Source organism: Macaca thibetana, chromosome 7 (genome assembly GCF_024542745.1).
Source record: "Macaca thibetana thibetana isolate TM-01 chromosome 7, ASM2454274v1, whole genome shotgun sequence".
Classification (NCBI taxonomy): domain Eukaryota; kingdom Metazoa; phylum Chordata; class Mammalia; order Primates; family Cercopithecidae; genus Macaca; species Macaca thibetana.
In genome coordinates this window covers 15141944-15162114 of record NC_065584.1, presented here as the reverse complement: position 1 = coordinate 15162114, position 20171 = coordinate 15141944, and the positions used below count along the sequence as shown (strand labels likewise).

Here is a 20171-nt window from a genome sequence, read left to right as displayed (position 1 = left end):
TAACCTGCTGTCTGGCCCCAGGAAAGCCTCTGAACTCCTGGGTCTCATTTTTGTCATCTGTAGACAGGGTTGGGATGGCAGTGGTTCCATGATCTGGAGGTCAGCAAAGGAAGAGCTCCCAAAACAACTGTAGCCCATGCTGGGCACATAATGGGCTTTGGTTTATACATGTCAAGTGGATGAACAAGCTAAAGCTTGTGTGCTCTGCCAGGGGCTTATGGTCAGAGCTACGAAAATCCCCACTGCTAGTGGGATTGGGTGGGGTGCACCAGAGGGTAGTAATGGTGCATCCCAGGAAGACCCCAACCCTTCCATGCCCAGCATAAGGCCCGGGAGGCTCCTGTGCCACCTGCCGCATATTCAGTCAGCTCTCAGGCCCTACTTCCAGGACTTGGGCCCCTTTCCACCCACACCCACAGCTTCTCTGGCTCCTGCCCAGAATCTTGGGTGACCACAGGGTCTCTCAGGGTCGAGTTTGCGTGACTTCAGGCCACTAGCCTCCATGAATCCTGGGACATGGTGGCCCTAGTCCCTCCCTTTTCTAGGAAGCTGGGGGAACCCCACCTCTCTCCTGCAGACCTCTATAGTTGAGAAGAGACCTCTCAGCTTTTCTTGCTTGATCATCAAAAGGGCTGCTGGTGGCAAGACAGCCACAGGCTGGGGGATCTCTCCCACATGCCCAGGTTCTGGGCCCGGCACTAGGGGCGGGGGAGGTAAAGACATCCCGCCCTCCTCCACTCCTGGACCCCTCAGTCCCAGCCTTCACCTGCCCCAGGCCCCGAGCTCTAACCGCAATCTCCTTTCTCTCTTTGAGGTGGGAAGGCCTGGTGCTCATCATCTTGTATGTGTTTTATATTCTGATCATGAAGTAAGTGCCCTTTCTCCTTCCCGGGGCTGCCGACGCCTTGCCCCGCTGCTTGCTGTAGCCTTTTGTGACAGCAGGGAGAAAAACATCTGTCAGATCTTCGTCCTTTTAGGCCAGCCCCAGCTCTCTGGGAGACGCCCTGCTGGGGGACAGCTGGAGTAGGGGAGGGGTGTTAGATGCTGTTCGGGGGGTGCCGTCCACACTGAGGCCAGGGGAATCACGCAGGTGGCTGATGTGTGGACCACAGGGCTGCTCCCCAAACAAGTAGCATGCAAGGACCTCCTTCCTGCCCTGCTCTGGGCAGCTTCTCCATGCCCCAGGGTAACCACTCACTTGTGCTATCTCTAGAAGCCTTCTGATAATTTAATACCACTCTTTTCAAAAAGCCAGGCAGATTAGCCTCTGCCCCAGGCTTCATAAAATGCCACTTCTCTGGGCCAGTGCTTTGCACAACTGCAGCCACTGATAGTACTGAGGATGGAAACTCAGGCTGTGCAACCTTGAGCCCCTCCAGAAGCTACCCAGGTCAGAACCATCTCAAAACTACCCATGAGGAATACTATGCAGCCAGAAAAAAGGAATAACGTTCTGACAGGCTACAACATGGATGAACCTGGAAAACATTATGCTCAGTGGACGAAGCCAGTCACAAAAGGACAAATATTGTCTGATTGCACTTACATGAGGGATCTAGAAGAGCCACATTCATAGAGGTGGATCAGAGGTCAGTGCAGGCGGCTGGGGAGCAAAGAAGGAGGAATTAATGATTAGTGGGAACAGTGTTGTTGTTTGGGATGATACAAATGTTTTGGGAACCGTGCTGATGGTTGTAGAACAATGCGAATGTAATTAACGCCACTGTATTGTGCACTTAAAAAGGGAAAGTAGTTAGAATGGTCAATTTTATGACATATATTTTTTTTTTTTCCCCACCACACACACACACACACACACACACACACACACACCCACACCCACACACCCCTACTCATGAGCTGAGCCACGTTCAGGTTTATCTTCCTCCTCGTACCTGGATACGTAATTAAAAAGACAACACGCTGAGTTTTATGAGGATATAAATCCCACATTTATATAAAACATTTATAACGTTTTATAAAAATGGGTGATAAACTGTCAGACTGCAAGAGCATTATCCTTAAATGATCTCCAATCTGAGTGCCTTTCAGTGAGGAGCCCGCCTGAGGTTCTTTGAGATGGAGAGACTCTTCCCTCAGGGGTGATGGCAGTGCTGGCTGTGAGTGGTGCAGGGGGTGCCCGTGAGCATCCTGGGAGCAAGATCTGCTGCTGGGGGAGACAGGACAGGGCTGGTAATGCCCCCTGCGAGCCTGCTCAGAGGCGAGGTTGAGCTTCCTTTATTAGGACAGGCTCCATTAAGTAAGCCTCAGTCATCTTCTTGGCTGAAAGGTTTCTCATGCCCCCGGGAAGCCCACCACCAGCTCAATAGGAGCAGGTGCCTCCAGACAACACAGCGTTCCCAGGTCCCTGTCAGGAAACTGTCAGCCCGGTTGAAAAGCCGAGGCTCCACACCTCCCCTGCCACCCGCCACTCCTGCTCTGTGCTGACCACGCGCAGGGATGGGGTGTGATCCCCCACTGCCCAGTCCGTGGGAATCCTCTCCACTGCCCTGACCTCCTGCCTCCCTCACTTCCAGGTACAATGTGAAGATGCAAGCCTTTTTCACAATCAAACAAAAGAGCATTGCAAACGGCAACCCGGTCAACAGTGAGCTGGAGGCTGGTAATGATTTCTATGACGGTAGCTATGATGACCCTTCCGTACCATTGCTGAGGCAAGGTAAGGCTGAGCAGACAGGAGTGGGCAGAAATGTGTCCTGGAAGCCACTCTCTCCTTCTCTTTTGTGTACACACACACACACACACACAGCCTTTCACAATGTCCCCCCTCTAAATTGTCACTCTCTTCCCTTTGACCGCAGGTGCCCTAAGTGAGGAGCGAGAGTCAGTATGGGAGATGGGGTTTTGCTTAGGTGGGGCAGGGGTAGAGGGAAGTACAGCAGGAAAGAGAAAAACCACAGCCACGTTTCTGGGAGCTTTCCCACGCCTTCTGGGGAAGGCGCAAGGCCTGTTTGGCTCTTCAGAATGCCGTGGGGTCCCTGACCCATGTGCGGGCCCACGACAGGAAGCTGAGGAGCTGGGGCGGCAGAGCCAGCCTGGGCCTCCCTACAGTTTCTCAAATGCCAGGCCCAGTCCTGGATGGAGAAGGGCTCTGGACAAAGCACCCGTTAGGCTGGGAACTGTCGCCCGGAGGAAGAACAAGGCCAGTAAAAGGCAGACACGAAGCTGAGCAGGCATCCCCAGGCCAGCCTCAGAGAGCCCCACGAGGGAGCCCCTTCCCCTGGGGCAGCAACCTTGTCTCATCCGCAGCTCTTTGGCCTTCTTGTCTGGGAACTGGGGGTCTGGGCCTCCAGAGCCATCTCCTGTCATGTCTTACCGAATTCTCTGAATCATCTGCGCCTGACTGACGGCCTCTTTGGAAACCTGAATAATCCAAGGCCAGTGACCAGGTGGCTCCCTCTGTGGAAGCAGCTGCCGGGAAGGAGAGAGCGTTCACTCTAGCCCAGACCAGTGGCAGAGCCTGGGCCGGTTCTTGCAATCAGTATGGAAAAACAGGTCTAAGCTCCACCCTCGGTGTTGGGCAAGGCCTTCACCAGGTGAGCGCCTTGCACTGGTGTCTGGGGGCTCTTTCCCCCCCCATTCTCCATGGCCTGGGGCTAATCAGGTGAACTCTTTTGTGATGTCACTGGTGGGACCAGGTGGTCTCAGATGTGTCTGGGACATCTGGGGGTGGAAGCTGTATTTCTGGGCCCCTTCTCCAGTCATCTTCCTGGGGCCGATGAGGGCATGGCTTCCTCCCATGTGCATTTTGGGAGTCTGTTCTGCCCTGTCTCAGGCAACCCCCAAGAGGGAGGAGTCTCTCCGCATAGAAGGAGGAAGCCTGCTAGGGCAGCAGGGTGCGGTCGCCCACCCACAAAGGGCAAAGCTGAGGAGCTGATGAGCGTGGAGTTTGGTTCATGTGTCGAGTTTCGTAAATGCCAAGCAGGCTACCCCAGGGGAAGCCTGTTTCCAGGACAACCTCAGAAGGGGAAGGAGCCATGTGGGCTGCTATGTCGGATTTTAACTCTATGGGCGTAGTGGCCCCAAGGTGGTCCCCACACACAGGCTGGCAGGACAGAGGCTGGTTGCTGCCCTGTCGTATATATGGTGCTCCTGGGTCCTCTGGGCCTTCGTGGCGAGGAAGAGAAGTACTGTGTGCTGAGTCACTCAGCTTGGTGGGAGATGCCCACCCAAGAGCCGCCTACCACCCTGTAGCCAACCCAGGAGACCCCCCAGGACCCTGCAGGAAGCACTTCTCATTCGCAGCATGGGGGCCTCAGCTCCTCAGCTTCTCAGGGCAACCCAGGCTCCCAGAGGCCACTGCCCACACGGTGCCTTTTCTGGCACTGCTGTGACTGTCTCCGCCACTCTGTGCCTGTGACAGTAGCACTTCCTTGCAAGTTTATTTCCTCCCAAATCTCTTTAAGTCCAGGACGTTTTCTGGAAAACTGGAAGATTGGACACGGGACTGCCCCCAAGCACTGGGGAAGGAGGCAGAATCCCATCTTCCTGCAGCTTTTATCAGAGGGAATGTATTTGGATAAGGGCCCAGGGAGAAAGTCCTCAGAGAGTGTGAAGGGAAGTGGGGTGTGGGCCTGGACATCTGGAATTGGAGAAAGGGGAGACCTGGAGAGGCAGACGTGGGGATTTCTTCACACCACTTTTTACTGCCCCTCTCATAAGAGGCTCCCAGAGGGCCATGTGTGAGTCACTGCTCTGCACTGTCCCCTGCGTAGACTCAACTGAAGCAGGAGGAAGGAGCCCCCGCTAACACCCCGGGCGGGACTGGGGAGGCCAAGGCTTTGGGGCCTTTCCTAAGGGCGGTGTCATGGACTCTTAGCTGGAGATGACATCGGAGTTTCTCTCCCTGTGCCCAGCTCCAGGCAGGTCGCCATGTGGCCACCCCACCCAAAGGAATGCACAGGGTGCTGCTGCCTGGGAGATTCTCTCAAGAGCACACACTCTCTCAGGCCCGAGCGAGCTGTTCTCAGTTTTTGTGTTTCCCACAGAAAACCCGAAGTTTTATCCTCCAACTCCTTGACGGGAAAAGTGGGGAGAAAGCTTTTTCCCCATCACACTGATAAAAGGCCTTTGAGTACTGAGACGTTCTTAAAGGCTGTGTGGCTCAGCTCACCCAAGCAGCCTCCTGGTGCTTCTCAGGTGGCCTGGAACACAGCCTGGGCCACCTGCCTGCCAGCCTCGCCTGAGAGGCGCACTGTGGACCCCTCCAGGCTGCCCCGGCGCTGGGCACAGCCTTGGTTTATAGTGGGGAGAGTTGGGGGTGATGCCTGACCTTGGGCTGAACAGCTGGGAGAATGTGCTGTCATTGAGTTCTTTTCTGGGCAGCCACCCTGGGCATGGGCACACACCCTTGTTCTGTCGTTGGTCGGGGGCACCAGGACAAGGTGTCCTGGGAGCCAGGCATCCTGGGGAAGGAAGGAGAATTCCATCTTCCCGTAGCTTTTATCAAAGTGAATGCATTTAGATAAGGGTCAAGGGAGAAAACTGCCTAGAGAGTGTGGAAGGAATTGGGGGTGCAGGCCTGGACTCCTGGAATTGGAGAAGGGGGAGGCCTTACTCTTGTCTCACAGACTCCAGGCTCCCTCCTTCTGAGCCCACTTGTTCCCCGAGCAGTACCTGGCATGGGGCGGGTTCTGTAGGATGGAGCCTGAAGCCTGCGGTTTCTGTGGGTTCCACCTCCCTCTGGGATGGAGGCTTCTGAGCAGGGAGGGATTCGAGCTTTTATGCAGCAGTGAGGGGCTAAGGGCATGAGCTGTCGGGGGGCTCCTGCTTCTCAAAGTGGAAGCAGAGCCATCGAATCAGCCAGGACAGGAGCCGTCCTGAAGGCCAGAGGCCCCGAGGATTGAAGCTCCCATAGAAGGAGCCCGCTACTAACACCCTCCAGCACATAACCCCTGGCATCTTCGCCACCACCAAGAGTGCTGCCCCAGACTCTCGGCATCCACCGCACGCTAATCGTCTCTGGCAGTCTCTGTTGGCCTTTGTCTCCTTAACTCTCCTCCTCTTCTAAATTGTAAGTAGTCAGCTTTCGTCCACGCGATAACACCTGCATTTCAAGCAAAACAAACAACCATAAGCCTGGCCCACCGATGCGCCGCGTGCCTCGTTAGAGGTTAGCATCCGTCTCTGACGAATGCATGTTCTCCTGGCTTTGTTTTCTAACCCACACGCCTCCTGTCTGCTGAGCCTTGCTGCCTGTTTGGTGAGGAGTGTGTGTGTGTCTGGTGTGCATTTCTGCATTTTTGTGCTATTAACTCTTGCACGGGTTTGCTCTCCGGACCTATTCCCTGGTTACCCCATGACCCATAAAGGACACACCGGGAGCTGGTAACCAGTGCAGAGGGATAGTCGTATCCATTTTTATAGCCCTTTGGAGGGGAACACTCTGCCTGCTTCTGCATGCTGTGTTCATGAGCGGTTTTGTAACTAGACCTCCTAGGGATCTGGAGTCAAATGTTAAATTCCCAAGGATACCAGCACGGTGCAGGTTTATGAAGATGGCAAGGAAGAGGTCTGGGGACAGGGAGTTTTGTTCCTCCCCATTGTGAGGGAAAGGAAAGGGTCAGAGAGCCCAGCCTCCCTCCGGAGGGTGTCAGGGTTTATAGTCACTGGGCTCAGCCAGCAGCTCACCGTGCACCCTCAAACAAGCAGGCTCCTCTCCTGGGTCTCAGTTGCCTGTCTAGATCCCATGATCTAAATCTTTGACCTCACTACTTGCCCTGTACAGAACAAAGTTACAAGCATCCTCTCCTGCAGACAGAGCAGGTGGCCTTGTAGGAAGTTCAGAGCCAGTGCCCGCTGCTCTGCAACATTTTCCACCCCGGGGACCCTTGTCAATTTGCAAAATTTCATCGGAGCCTCTGTAAACGGGGGAAAGAGAGGTCCCCTCATAGTCGTGGGTGAAAAGTGGTAGGCCCCTGTCTGTATTGTAGGTTGGCTGCCCTGGTAAGGCTTAGATAAGGAACTGAAAGACCCTTGTAATTAGCCAAGACTGGGTCCCGGAAAAGAGGGGAGAAGAGCATCGGTTGCCCATGAGTGGTCCTGGAGCAAGGGGAACCACTGGGCTTCACACACTAGGTCAGCAGGTGTTTCAAAGCCAGTGATCCACTTTGCCTGACATGAGGAGTTGAAGCCAGGCATCCAGACTTCCAGGTGGCTGCCAGCTGCCAGGACCACAGCCTAGGGCAGCTCACAAGGCAAGGGGAAGTCAGTGCCCCAGCACTTGGGTGTTGTCCTCAGAGAGATCAGCACTAATCACGGTGTTGTGCTCAATAGTGAAGGAGAAGCCACAGTATGGCAAGAACCCCGTGGTGATGGTGGACGAGATCATGAGCTCCAGCCCTCCCAAGTTCACCTTCCCTGAAGCTGGCTTGCGAATCATGATCACCAATAAGTTTGGACCCAGGACCCGACTACGGATGGCCAGCAGGATCATCATTAATGAGGTGAGTTTGCTTGAAGGACCATAAAGGTGAGCAGCCTTGAATGCAGGAGGCCCTGGCTTGTTAGGGCTCTTCCTGGTGTCATTGATCACTGCACCTGTTTAAGGAAGGATGCCTGGGGCTTCCAGAAGCCTGCCCATCACCCACAGGCCGCAGATTATCCTTTGAAGAGATATTTTAAAGCCTGCAGCAATCGAATACCATGCCTGAGATATTTCACTAAGTATTTTGTCAGGCACTAGAGTAGAACTAATTGGAGAAAGGCCAGCCTGAAGTATGGATTGTTTCTTTAAAATGTTATTTAGAGCAAAACAAAAAAGATGAGTTCACACCTGTTCTCTGTGGACAGAACAACTCCAGAAGAAAACCTGAGACACTAATGAGCAGCAGTGACCTCTGAGGCTTCCTTTCCACTCTTGCTGTGTTTAAATGGGGTGCTTTTACTTCTCATTTGCAGAGATAATAATTTTAATATTATTTAATGTATAAACAGTATAGCAAAGATAGGGTCATTGCTCACCAACTTTTCCAGGCTTTGTTGCATGTATCATTTTGGAATTTTAAGTCCTTACTCTGAGAAGCAGATGGGTTGGTAGACTTCAAACTGTGAGCGCTGATAATTAATAGTTAACACATAGATTGTATGAAAGAACGATATTTCACAGTGCCTACAGGTTCTATATTGTAAACATTTGTCTTTGATTTCATGTGTACTGTGCCCTCTCTGTAGAAAGTATATTAAGAAAAGGAAACACCTTTCCAAAGCTTTGAATCATTGTGAATCATTTTGGTCCAATTCAGTGAAATTTGAATCAATGAAATTTGACTGAATCCAGGGCATCTTTCATGTATGTGTTAATTGTACCCACTGGGTGCTGAGGGTAGGGAGGGTTGAATAACTTTTAAGGATTTAGAGATTGGGGTTTGTAGAATATTTTTCATGGCATATATAGCCGGGAAAGGAATAGGTTTTGGTAAGTTGCTGAGATACTGGTTATTATGCCCTAAATGTGCTAAGCTGCTGGGAAGACTTTATCTTCCACCATGTTGTGATTGAACTACCTGGAAGGCAGCATGGAGAGCTGGAGAAGCCGGGTCCAGAGGAAGGAATTCTGAGCTTTAATCTCACATCAGCCACTAGCCCACTTAATGTGAGGGTATTGAACAGGATACTTTTAGCTCTAAAAATTTCAGTGACACACACTGAAAGGGTGTATGTCCACAAAAGACATGTACACAAATGTGCATAGCTGCAGTCTTCATAACAACCCAAAAGGGGAAACTATCTAAATGCCCATCAATAGGCAAAGCCATATCATGGGTTATTCATATAATAGAATACTACACAGTCATGAAAAATAACAAACTGCTGACTCTTGCGACAAGCTGGGTGAATCTCATGGCTACTGGTTGCCTGAAAGAAGCCAGTCATAAAATACACATTAATACTTGAATCCATTTATATGAAGTTCAAGCTCAGGGAAAACTAATCAATGTTTACAAAAGTCAGCATAGTGGTTGCCTTGGTTACCTCTGGAGTAGGGGTATATAGACTAGGAAGGTGCCTAGGGGGAGCCTTTGAAGGGGCTGGAAATGTTATACATCTTGATGTAAAACATCATTAAGCTGTGCACTTAGTGTAAGTGTACTTTTTTTTTTTTTGGACAGAGTCTTGCTCTTATTGCCCAGGCTGGAGTACAGTGGCATGATCTCAGCTCACTGCAACCTCCACCTCCCGGGTTCAAACGATTCTCCTGCCTCAGCCTCCTGAGTAGCTGGGATTATGGGCGCTCACCACCACACCCAGCTAGTTTTTGTATTTTTAGTAGAGACAGGGTTTCACCATGTTGGTCAGGCTGGTCTTGAACTCCTGACGTCAAGTGATCTGCCCACCTTGGCCTCCCAAAGTGCTGGGATTACAAGCATGAGCCACCACACCCGGCAGTGAGTGTACATTTTGTATAATGTGCCTAAAAAATTAAAAATTACAAAATGCATGCAGGGCCTTTCCTGTGGCCATCTTCAGGCAGCTATGAACGTCACCAAGGAGAGCCCTGAATAATGGCTGTTACCAGTGTCATGGGCTGGGCTGTCTAGCTGGCACTAGGAAGGGGTGGCCCAGGCCCTCTGATAAATCCTCAAAGGCTTCCTGGTAACCATACAAATGGAAATGACCACACTTAGAAGGATTCCAAGGTCCTGGGGCTGATTCTCAGGCAAACCTGTCCCCAGGGATGTTGTTCTAGGCACCTGTAAGAGCAGGGTGCATGTGAGGAACCCGGCATATAGCAATAGCATGATGCTTTATCACACGCCTTGCCTCCTGTCTTGCCTCCTGTCCACACAGAGGCAGAGACTGATCAACTCGGCCAACGGTGTGAGCAGCAAGCCACTTCAAAACGGGAGACACGAGAACATTGAGAACGGGAATGTTCCTGTGGAAAACCCGGAAGACCCTCAGCAGAATCAGGAGCAACAGCCGCCGCCACAGCCACCACCCCCGGAGCCAGAGCCGGTGGAGGCTGCCTTCCTGTCCCCCTTCTCCATGCCGGGTATGTTCTGGGGGTGCTGGACTCTCGGGCTACTTTTTGGGGGCTCCATTGGGACCAAGCCCAGGTCTTCAGCATGGAGGCATGGACCTGTAAGGGCGGCTCAGGGCTGGTGCAAAGGGTCGTTATTAGGTCGCTGGAATGCTTAGGAGGCGAATCTGTCCTCAGTACTGAACTGTGGATTGGAGCTGCAATGAGGTGCTGGCACTATCAAGTTCAGCAAGAACCTTGGGCCAGAGAGCAGGGCGACTGGAGGCCTGGGGAGCACCAGTGACCCCTAGTGACCACACTTAAATGTTCAGGGCAGTCGATCTTTTGTGCTAAGGAAAAGCAGTCTACAATGTTATTTTTAGGGACATTCTTGCACTCTCTTGGCCCTTGCAGCAGGCCATTTTGACTATGCATCTCTTTATTTGCTGGGACAGGAGATTCTAAGGCCACAAATGACCCTTAGACAGTCATACCTTGTGTATTTGAAGATATTTCCTACCCATAAATAAGTCCAATCAGACTGAGGGTCTGCAGCAAGCCCTCCAGGATCCTCCTGTCTCACTTGGAGTCTGAACTGCGAGGCCCGTGTCATCTGACTGCCAACTCCTGCTGACCTCAGCTCCTGTTCTTCTCCCTCTCCTGGCCCCTGCTCCAGCCACAGCAGCCTCCTCACTGTCATTCCTAGAACACACCAGGTGTGCACCTGCCCCAGGACCTTTGCACCTGCCCTTTGCTGGAATGCAGTTTCCCCAGGTATCCACACGCTCACTTCCTCACCTTCTTCAGGTCTCTGCTTAAATGTCACTTTTTCACTGTGACCTTCCCTGACTACCACATTTAAAATATTTTGTCTGTTTCTTGTGTCTCTTGCCCCCACTAAACTGTCAGCTCCACAAAGCAGGTACCTCTGTCTACTGCATTTATCTGCATCCCCAGTACCCAAGAGTGGCCACATAGTAGGGTCTTAGTAGGTATCTGTCAAATGAATGAATCCAGGTATTCATGTGCGAGAGGATCCCAGGACCCACCCCGTCTGCCTTTGTCTTTAACTAAGTCTTCTGTGAGGTCCTCTGAAGTCCTCAGTGGGAAACAAAGGCCTGAGCTAAGCTGTTTGGCCCCATTTTTGGAGGCATTTTTCCTGGTGTACACCAACCTGAAAGGAGGCAAGATTCCAGAACTTTCAAGTCTAGAATTTGATGTTTTCTGAAAAGAATTCTGTGTTTAACATCAGGCTCACCGAGCACCTGATTTGGGAGGTGACTCTGGAGGGCCAGAGGCTGTCCTGCCTCTTGTTCCATCTTGATGGGACACCTGCCTGCAGTAGATTGCATGGGCCTGGCAGGCTAGGGTGCCCTGTCCCCTGCTTTCATGCTTCGGCATGAAGATGCAGGCTTCGTTTAGGATCACGGAGCTTCCCTGGAGTTTCTGAGTTAGAGAGATTCTCTGGGTTAGAGAGATTCCAGGGCATGCTCATTGCAGCTACCCAGGGGCTCTTCCCAAAATGCCAGGCCTGGTTCTCAATGTGAACATTCCGGAGCCCGGAGCAGGACCTGGGGATCTGCATTTTCAATCCCTCTCCCTTTGCTCCCTGGGACCTGGCTGGGTTCAGAATTGTTGGCCAACACCTCCCAGGCTTTATTCACATTCAGGGCAGGCTCAGAAAATGAAATGTGTTCCCTGACTGAGGTCACAGAGGAGCCCAGCCCCGGGGTTCAGGCCTCCCAGGCCTCCTCTGCTGACCAGAAGGCCGAGGGGATTGGTGTCTCAGCCCATCTCAAACGCTTCCCTGGCACGCCCGCACAGCTGCCCACATGCTCTGTGGGGAAGAAGGGCCCTGCTTAGCCAGTCTGGCTGGTGGGGAGAGAGGTCACGCCATGCTTGGGTCAACTCAGCCACCAGGGCTGTGTGTGGGACATGGAGAGCAGGAGGAGTGGCCTCCAGATCCCAGATCCCCTTCCCAATTACCTGTTTGGATGCACCAAGTGAGGGAAGATTTCTACATGGCAGGGCTCTAGGAGGGCAATGTGTCCACCCATAGAACCAGCTCATGGTGATGAACCAGGACGGGCCCTGTCTTCATAGAACGTCCAGGCACAGACCATGATTCGAGCCCTGGGTACCCATTACATTTGCAAGTTATTGCACCCCCAGCTCACTTTCCCTCCTGTGTCCCCCGGGGGCTGGGGAAAGGTCAGAGCTGCAGTCACTGAAGGAATTTCGGTTCTTTTGGGCCTGGAGACTGGATGTCAAGGAGGACCAGAGTGCCAGAGCAGGCTGCATTGAGGGAGATGCAACCACAGTCCAGGAAACAGCCAAGCTTATGAGGGGTGGGGCGAGGAGGAGCGACTTGCCGTCTGGAGAGTTCTATGTGCCCCTTCTCCACCCCATGAGGTGGGTGGCAGAATCCCCATTTTGCAGATGTTGGGCCTGAGGGGGCCACAGCTACCACTGCCCCACACTGGCCACTTCACCTGAATCCTGGTATCGAGTCTGTCCACTATCCAGGCGCTGCAGGAAAACCAGGGGAAGGGATGTGCCCTTTTTGGTCATCCTTACCTAAGCAGGTCAGCCATGGGTAAGGATGCCTCATCTTCCTATTCCTTAAGCCCAGAATTTGACAGCATTGTGCAGGGAGGACCCCGGACCAGCCACGCCTTTGCCTTGTCCTTGTACTGGGAGCTGCTGCTCCGTAAAGAAGTGGCTGTGCAGACTCTGGACAGGTCACTTCCCAGGGTCCGGGGCTTAGAATGCAGCTGTCTTGCAAGGGCTGGAACCAGATGGCTCCTGGGTCCTCCCTCCCGGCTCCCAGGTTCTCTGCACCCCTGAGTCCTCCTCTGAGGGGCTCTGCCCTTGCTTGGGGGCAGGACTTCCTGCTATATAGTGGCCCGCCTTCTTCCTCAAGCCAGAGGTTCCAGGCTATTCCCCTGGGCTCAGTGCATCCCTGAGCCAAGTTCAGCACACTTCCTCTGAGCGAGTGTCCTCCCTGCCCTCAGGAACAGGCCTCAGCTTCCTGCATCCCAGGAAAAACCTCCTTTGTGCGTCTGCGGATGTGTTTCCAGTTGTTGTCCCTGGAAACCACAAGTGGCTTCCTTTTCTTCTTCCTCCCTTCCCCCTGTGAGGAGCAGAGGGTAGGAACGGAGTTGTACAGCTGCTGCTCGTTTAGGTGTGTACAGCTGCCTAGGAAAATTGAGGCCTGGGGTGGGCAGAGGTTAACAGGAAATTGGAACAAGTCAGTGAGACTCCACCCCTGACAGAAATGCCCTGTATCCAGCTCCCGGCCCTGCCACCACCCACCTCACCCCACCCACCCCTTGTTCAGGTTTCACAGTGGCTGCAGGATGGCTTTGAGGGTGTTTCTTAAGGGTGGATGGAGTTAGCGTTTTCCAAAGCTGGGGCACTGGAAGGAATCACAGGACCAGGGGAGGAATCACAGGGCCAGGGGCCACCGGAAGAGGGAGAAGCCACCCTGCTGGGGAGCTCAGAACCAGCATAGCTTTGGGTGTCAAGGAATGAGTCTAGCCTCGTGCCGATGTGCAGCTCTTGTGTGTTGTGAAGGACAAGCTGGGAGTCCAGCTGTGGAGTCCAGCAGTCCTGGGTTCAAATCTCAGTTCTGCCACTCACCAGCAGGGTGAGTCTGGGCAAGCTCCTTCACCTCCCTAAACCTCCATTCCTCATCCACAAAGTGGCGGGTGATGGCATCTACCTCCCAGGGTTGATCTGAGTAGCAAATCAGATACTTTAGTCAACTGTGCACCATGTCTGGCACACAGTAGGTGCTCAGCAAATGTTAGTGTGAATCCTAGTGTGCTTTAACCGTGTGGCTTCTGTTACCCTCTCCTTTTGGGACTACGGGGTTCTAGAAAGATCATAGGTTCCAGAATCCCTGGGGGCCTGGGACGATCGGTTATTCCAGGGCTTAAGGCGAGGGAATTACCGTGTACCAAGCACCTATTATGTCCCAGGTCTGAGCTTCAGGCAATTTGCAGACAAGATGATCCTCTCAGTCAGTAAATAGTTAGGGCCCAGGGTCTATCCTGGGCTTTGGGGATCCGGTAGGAAGAGGACAGCCATGGTCCCTGCCCTCTGGGAGCTTCCAGGCTTACAGAGCAAATCTGAGCAGATGACCACACGATGTGCTGTATATATTGTCTCCGCCCCTAGGATACAGCTGATAAGTGGGGAGGTGGGAGGCCACAGCCTGCTACCTCCTTGCGAGCCCCAGATGAGGGGTCACTGGGATTGCCAGGGTAGAGGCCAACAGCATCAGTGGGACCTGGCTCCGGTGCCCACCTGGCCTGATGGTGGATTTACAGGTGGACACCCAATATAGGCAAACTCTTCCCACTTTAGACCGCAGAGGCTGGTAATTAGGCCTCCCAGGGGTGGGTGTGGGTGGGGGGAAAAAGAGGAAGAGGAGCTTTCTCCCATGGAAACCGTGGTCTGCAGTGCTGGCACCGCCGTGAAATGGTCAGCAATGATCCTGAGCTGCAGCCCAGCTGGGAAAGGCTCCTGGTACAGCTTGTCTGCTTGTTCTGGCACATAGTCTGGGGGATCTTGCAAGCCTGCTGAGGCTGCACCCTGGCCCTCGAACAGGACTCCCTCTTGCCCCCATAAGGGTAAGGAAATCACCTTGTTCTTACCAGGACGCTGGCCTTTGTGGCCACTTTTATTATAGCAGTCAACAAACAGCTACTTGGGACTAGCCATATGTCAGGCACTAAGCAGGAAATGGGGAATTCTTCTATTGCTCTGTAATTCTTATATTAGTCAGCTCGGGCTGTCCTAACAGAATGCCACCGACAAAGCAGCTTAAACAACGGAAATGTGTTTTCTCACATTTTAGAGGCTGCAAATCCGAGATCAGGGTGCCAGCATGGTTGGGTTCTGTGTCCCTCTTCCTGACTTGTAGACAGCTGCCTTTTTGTTCACGTGGCCTTGTTTGTTTGGTGCATGCATGTGGAGAGAGATCTCTCTCTTCCTCTTCTTCTGAGGCCACTGTTGAATTAGGACCCCACTCTTAGGACCTTAATTACCTCCTAAAAGCTCTATCTCCAAATACAGTCATATTGGGAATTAGGACTGCAACATATGAACTTGGAGGCGAATAGGGGAGGAATGATTCAGTTCATGGCAGGATCTCACGGGACGTCTGTGTGCCATGCCCTGTTCTAAGAGCTTTACATGTATCCCCTCATTCATGGCTTGCCACAGAACGAGGTGGGGATGCTTATTATCTCCACTTTACAGAGAAGGAAGGGGAAGCACAGAGCGGTAAGTGATTGCCCATGGTCACCCAGCAGCTCTGTGGGTGCAATGAGCCGGGTTTCTACCCTGAGCACCAGACACTATCCACTGAGTACTGCCTCTTCATTCTGGGCACTTTCACTTAATCTTCACAGTTGCTTTGTGAGGGAGGAATATTATCCTCATTCATAGAGGTGGAAACTGAGGCTCAGAGAGGCTGTGGAGCTTCCCAAGTCACACAGCCATTGTGTAGGGAGCCGCTTTTCCACTCTGTGCTTCCCAAGCTGTGAATACCCTCAAGATCGGGTCCATCCAGAAGCAGAGTCCCAAACCACCAGCCCAGAGCTGTCATGAAGCCAGCACATGGCCTTAGAGATGTACTCTCGGCCTACAGTGCAATTTGGCTCCTCTCAGTGAAGAAACCACGGGATAAGTTTGTGTTTCACAAAAGTCCAGACCCTTGGAAGTTCTTAGAAGAGTAACAGGAGGTAAAATGCACTAAGTACTTACCCTGGGCCAGACAGGGTGCTTTATTTTGTATTTATTTGTTTAGTTATTTATTTAGTTATTTATTTTTGAGATGGACTCTCGCCCTGTCTTCCAGACTGGAGTGCAGTGGCGCAGTCTCAGCTCGCTGCAACCTCCACTTCCCGGGTTGAAGTGATTCTTCCGCCTCAGCCTCCCGAGTAGTTGGGATTACAGACGCATACCACCACACCTGGCTAATGTTTGTATTTTTAGTAGAGATAGGGTTTCACCATGTTGGCCAGGCTAGTCTCAAACTCCTGACCTCAAGTGATCCACCCACCTCAGCCTCCCAAAAAATGCTGCGATTACAGGCATGAGCCACCAAGCCCAGCCGAGACAGGGTACTTTATATATATTAAGTCATTAAACCCATTAAAACCCTAGGGAGGTGGATAATGTTATTGTTCCCATTTCACAGGTGAAGAAACTGAGGCACAGAGAGGCTGAGTTGCCCAGGGTCATACAGGAAGAAGGGGCAGAGCTGGGATTTACACAATAGCCTTCTGATCCCAGACCCCAGATGTGCTTAGGGGACAACACTATCACGCAACCAAGGGACTCTTTGCTGCTTTTTTCTTGGGAGCTTGTAAGGGAATTGGTTGCCTCTGTCTGGGCTGCTAGTGTCTTCTAGTGTGTGGGCAGGGTGCCAAGTAATTTGTGTGGTGTTGAGTAAACCGTGTTGAATTGGGTTGAATTAAGGGCCTTTGGGATCTCACATGCTGTCCTCAGGGCTTGGATGATACCACCCAGCCTTCTCTTCTGTTATTATAGCAAAACCCAGAACAGGCAATCGGAAGATTTCAGGAAGCTTTTAGAGCTTTTCTCCCCATCCACCCCCTATCTTCTTCAGTTCTAAATAGCTCTTGAGAGGGCTCCACTGGTTGGGAGGAGAGAGATCTGTGTGGTCCTTTTAAGCTCAGAAGGCGGCACTGAAGAAATGGAACTCTGTAACACTCCGCCTTCCTGTCCTTTCCTCTTAGCATCTCAGCACATTGGTGAAAGCAGTGCAGGAACTGGAGATGCTGTGAGCTCATTTACATGTGCAGTTTCACACACAGTTCTCGTCTGTTCCAGGGCCCCAGAGACACACAGCACTTTATAGTGAAAATGATTTTGTTCTTACCTTGGTCTCGGAAGCCACCAGAGAAATTGCACATTCAGTTGACTGTCTCATAAGTCAAGGTCAGAATTTTAAAGGAGCTTCCTTCTCAGTCACTCTGCGTGCAGAGGTATCAGTTCTCAGACAAATTAGAACAAAACCTGGCTAAGTGTCCTTATTTTTTCATATGACAAGTCTTTTTCACTTACCATAATATTCATACCTTTAAAGTATACAATTCAGCGGCTTTTAGTATATTCAGAAAATTGTGGAATCATCATTATCATCGACATCAGTTTTAGAACATTTCCACCACTCCAAAAGGTACCCCTTACCCATAACTGCCCTTCCCACCTCCCCCGACCCCCTAGCAACCACTAACCAACTTCTTATGTCTTTGGACTTATCGTTTCTGAATATTTCATATAAAGAGGATCATGCAATATGTGGCCTTTTGTGACTGGCTTCCTTCACCTAACATGATGTTTTCAAGGTCCATGCACGTTGTAATATGTGTTGGTACTTTATTCCTTTTTATGGCTGAATATTCCATTGTATGGATAATGAATGCCACATTTTATCCATTCATCAGTTGATGGGCATTTCAGTGGTTTCTACTTTTTGGCTATGAGTGGGTTCTTTTTAAAAGACCAAATAAAGCATCGTAGAAAAGAAAGCTCAGTATTTTTTATCGAAATGAAAGCAATGTTCTTTTAAGTTTTCTTTGGTTAGCAGTAAACAGTCTCTGAATACTAGAGGGATCTTGGGAATTTTTAGACTGGCCTTCTTATATTACAAAGTGGGAAACTGAGAACCGGAGAGGACCAGCAGCTTGCCCGAGGGACAGTCTTGACCAGACAGAACCAGGCATCCAGGCCACCTGTCCTGGAAATCCACTCCATGCCACCCCTCCAGCCAGGCCAATATAGTACATGCTGGGAGTGGGGAGATAAAGGCCTGCCCAGGACCACGTGTCAGGGTCCTGAACAAGAATGCCAGCAACAAAAGCCCACCCAACAGATCTTCACATGCCAGCAACAGAAGCCCACACAAGCCTCCTTCTGCTTAAAGGGGAACTTTTAAAAATCAGTTTACAGGGGTGTGCTGATGCTACAGCAAAACCCAGCATCCCCCAGCCCTGCTGGACAGTAGCAGGAAGGTGGTCGGTCCAGCCTCACTGCAATTCTGCTTTTCAAATCAGAGACCTAATTTGAATCCAGAACTTTAACTTCTGGGAGATGTCACCTTTAGCTTTCCAGCCTCTGCAGATACACTGGAAGGAGGCTGGAAGATGGGGCTGCCGAGGATGTCACGCTCCACACGTCCCCTTACACGGGCATTGTAGTGAAGCTGAAGAAAAGCAGTGAAGCCATCTTAATGTCTTCACGTGGACCAGACCCAAGAGTCGCCAAGAAACCTGTGCAGTTTTTAGAGCCCCTCCTGGGGGAAGCAAAGAAGGGCAAGGCCCCAGCCAACAGCTACACAGCAGTGTCCCCCAGCAAGCACCTGCTCTGGCCCCAGCACCATGCCTGGCATCTTCTATTCAGTACTTAGAGTGTCCATGACAGCCCTGCTGAGTAGCTGGTATTTATGGTATTCCCATTTCCCAGATGAGAAAACTGGGCCTCAAGAAGCCTCCCAAAGGTGAATAGGTACCACGATCAGGGCTGGCACCCCAGGTCTGCCAGGCCCCAAGGAGCTGTTCTCTGACTGCTTCCTTTGTTGACTTTGGCCAAGAGGGCCGGGTCCTGAGTTGGAGCATCTGCGCTGGAATGCACGGGGCAGCCGGAAGGAAAGGGAGGGAGGAGGCTGGCTGCCAGGGCTGTGTGGTGTGCAAATACAGGGAACCCGGATGGCTTCACCCTGCCATTGGTGGTTTTCCTGAAGGCTTAGCAGGGAAGGCTTGCCAGCAGGGTGGAGTACCAATACCGTGTTCCCTGATTCTGTTGGTGTCTCTCTGATGCAGCCTCAATTTAATGCTCCCCAGGGCCTCTAAATTCAAGGTGAGGCCTTCAGAGGCAGGGCAGTATGCTTGGTGCTTTTTGCATTTCTTTCATCTGTCCAGGAGTCCTTGAAGTGGGTGGGCAGGGACAGTTATCACTGTCTCACAGGTGAGGACGTGGAGGCCCGGAGAGATTAATGGCCCCCCTGCTGCCACACGGTCAAGAGTGATGGGACAGGACAACTTTGTCAGAAGCCTTGAGATCCCTACAGTGAGATGCCAAGCGGGCCTTAACCTTCAGGTCATCTTTAGAATGAGGGAGCTTGTGCACCAACCCTGACATCCTTCCAGCTCTGGGACCCATTTACATCCAGTTCTGAAGCAGCCACAGAGCCTCAGAGTGGGGGCTGTGGGAGTGTCTGCAGTGCTGGGCTGAGGGTCCCTGGGATGGGGTCCCTGGGATCGGCACCAGCTGAGGGAACTCTGGGCCTGGCTTCTCCCTTGACTGACAGAGCCTGGTCTGTAGCTCCGCTCCTTCCCTCCCCATGAGGGCAGCTGCTTCAGTGAGGAGGCATACACAGGGTTTCCGTGTCACTTGACTGTGCCTGTGTGAGAGGGACAGCCAAGGCTGCCTCCCCTGGGAAGGCCCCCCACAACCCCTGAGAGCTCTCCAGGCCTTTATGCAGTGCTGCCAGGGAGGTGTCTCTTCCTGGGCCTTTGGTATCTCTGCACCACCCCCAGCCCAGACAGCCTACACCTGTGTATGACACTCAGCTGGGCCTGCCTCTGACTTTGCTGATACCTGATGTTTTCCCTCACATCATCCCTTTCTTTCTTCCCCTTCCCCACAAACCTCAGTGTGACAGCTCAGTTCAACAGCAGGACTTGACCTCTTCTGCTTTCTCCTGGGCTTGTCTTTGCCCCTCTAATGCCCTGAGGGTCATCAAAACCTGCCCTGCAGGAGGTAGGACAGTGTCGCTAAGAGGCCTTAGCATTGGACACCCATAGAATTGAGTCCTGAGTCTGCCACTTCTAGCTGTGTGACCTTGGACAAGTTACCTGACCTCTCTGAGTTTTTCTAGTCTCTGTAAAACAACTTAACCCAGTGCTGACAATAATAGGTACTCAGCAAGTGGAAGTTAACAAGGTTAATATCAGCAGTAGCTAGAATCAGAGTGCTGACTCTGCACCAAGCACTATTCTAAACACTTCATGTTTGTTGGCTCATTTTCAATCTCACAGTAGCAGAGTGGGGTGGAGATTCTTGTTATCCCTATTTTATGGATGAGAAAACTGAGATACAGAGAGACTAAGTGCTTTCCTAAGCATCCTAATGCTGGCATATGTCAGAGCTG

The 20171-nt window shown here is 51.9% G+C and overlaps 2 protein-coding genes across 3 annotated transcripts in view; both read left to right on the top strand.

The window, feature by feature from the left end:
- Window positions 1-20171, top strand: part of RIN3 (Ras and Rab interactor 3) — a 768425-nt gene that overhangs the window by 517971 nt on the left and 230283 nt on the right. The gene's annotated exons all lie outside the window — the stretch shown is intronic.
- Window positions 1-20171, top strand: part of SLC24A4 (solute carrier family 24 member 4) — a 177013-nt gene that overhangs the window by 122983 nt on the left and 33859 nt on the right. Inside the window, exons 9-12 of one of the 2 annotated variants that reach the window (XM_050799075.1) lie at window positions 815-868; window positions 2538-2680; window positions 7297-7466; window positions 9811-10015. In XM_050799075.1, the coding sequence (XP_050655032.1) occupies window positions 815-868; window positions 2538-2680; window positions 7297-7466; window positions 9811-10015 (572 nt within the window). The remainder of the gene's footprint in view (window positions 1-814; window positions 869-2537; window positions 2681-7296; window positions 7467-9810; window positions 10016-20171) is intronic. The other variant, XM_050799076.1, reaches the window with a different exon arrangement.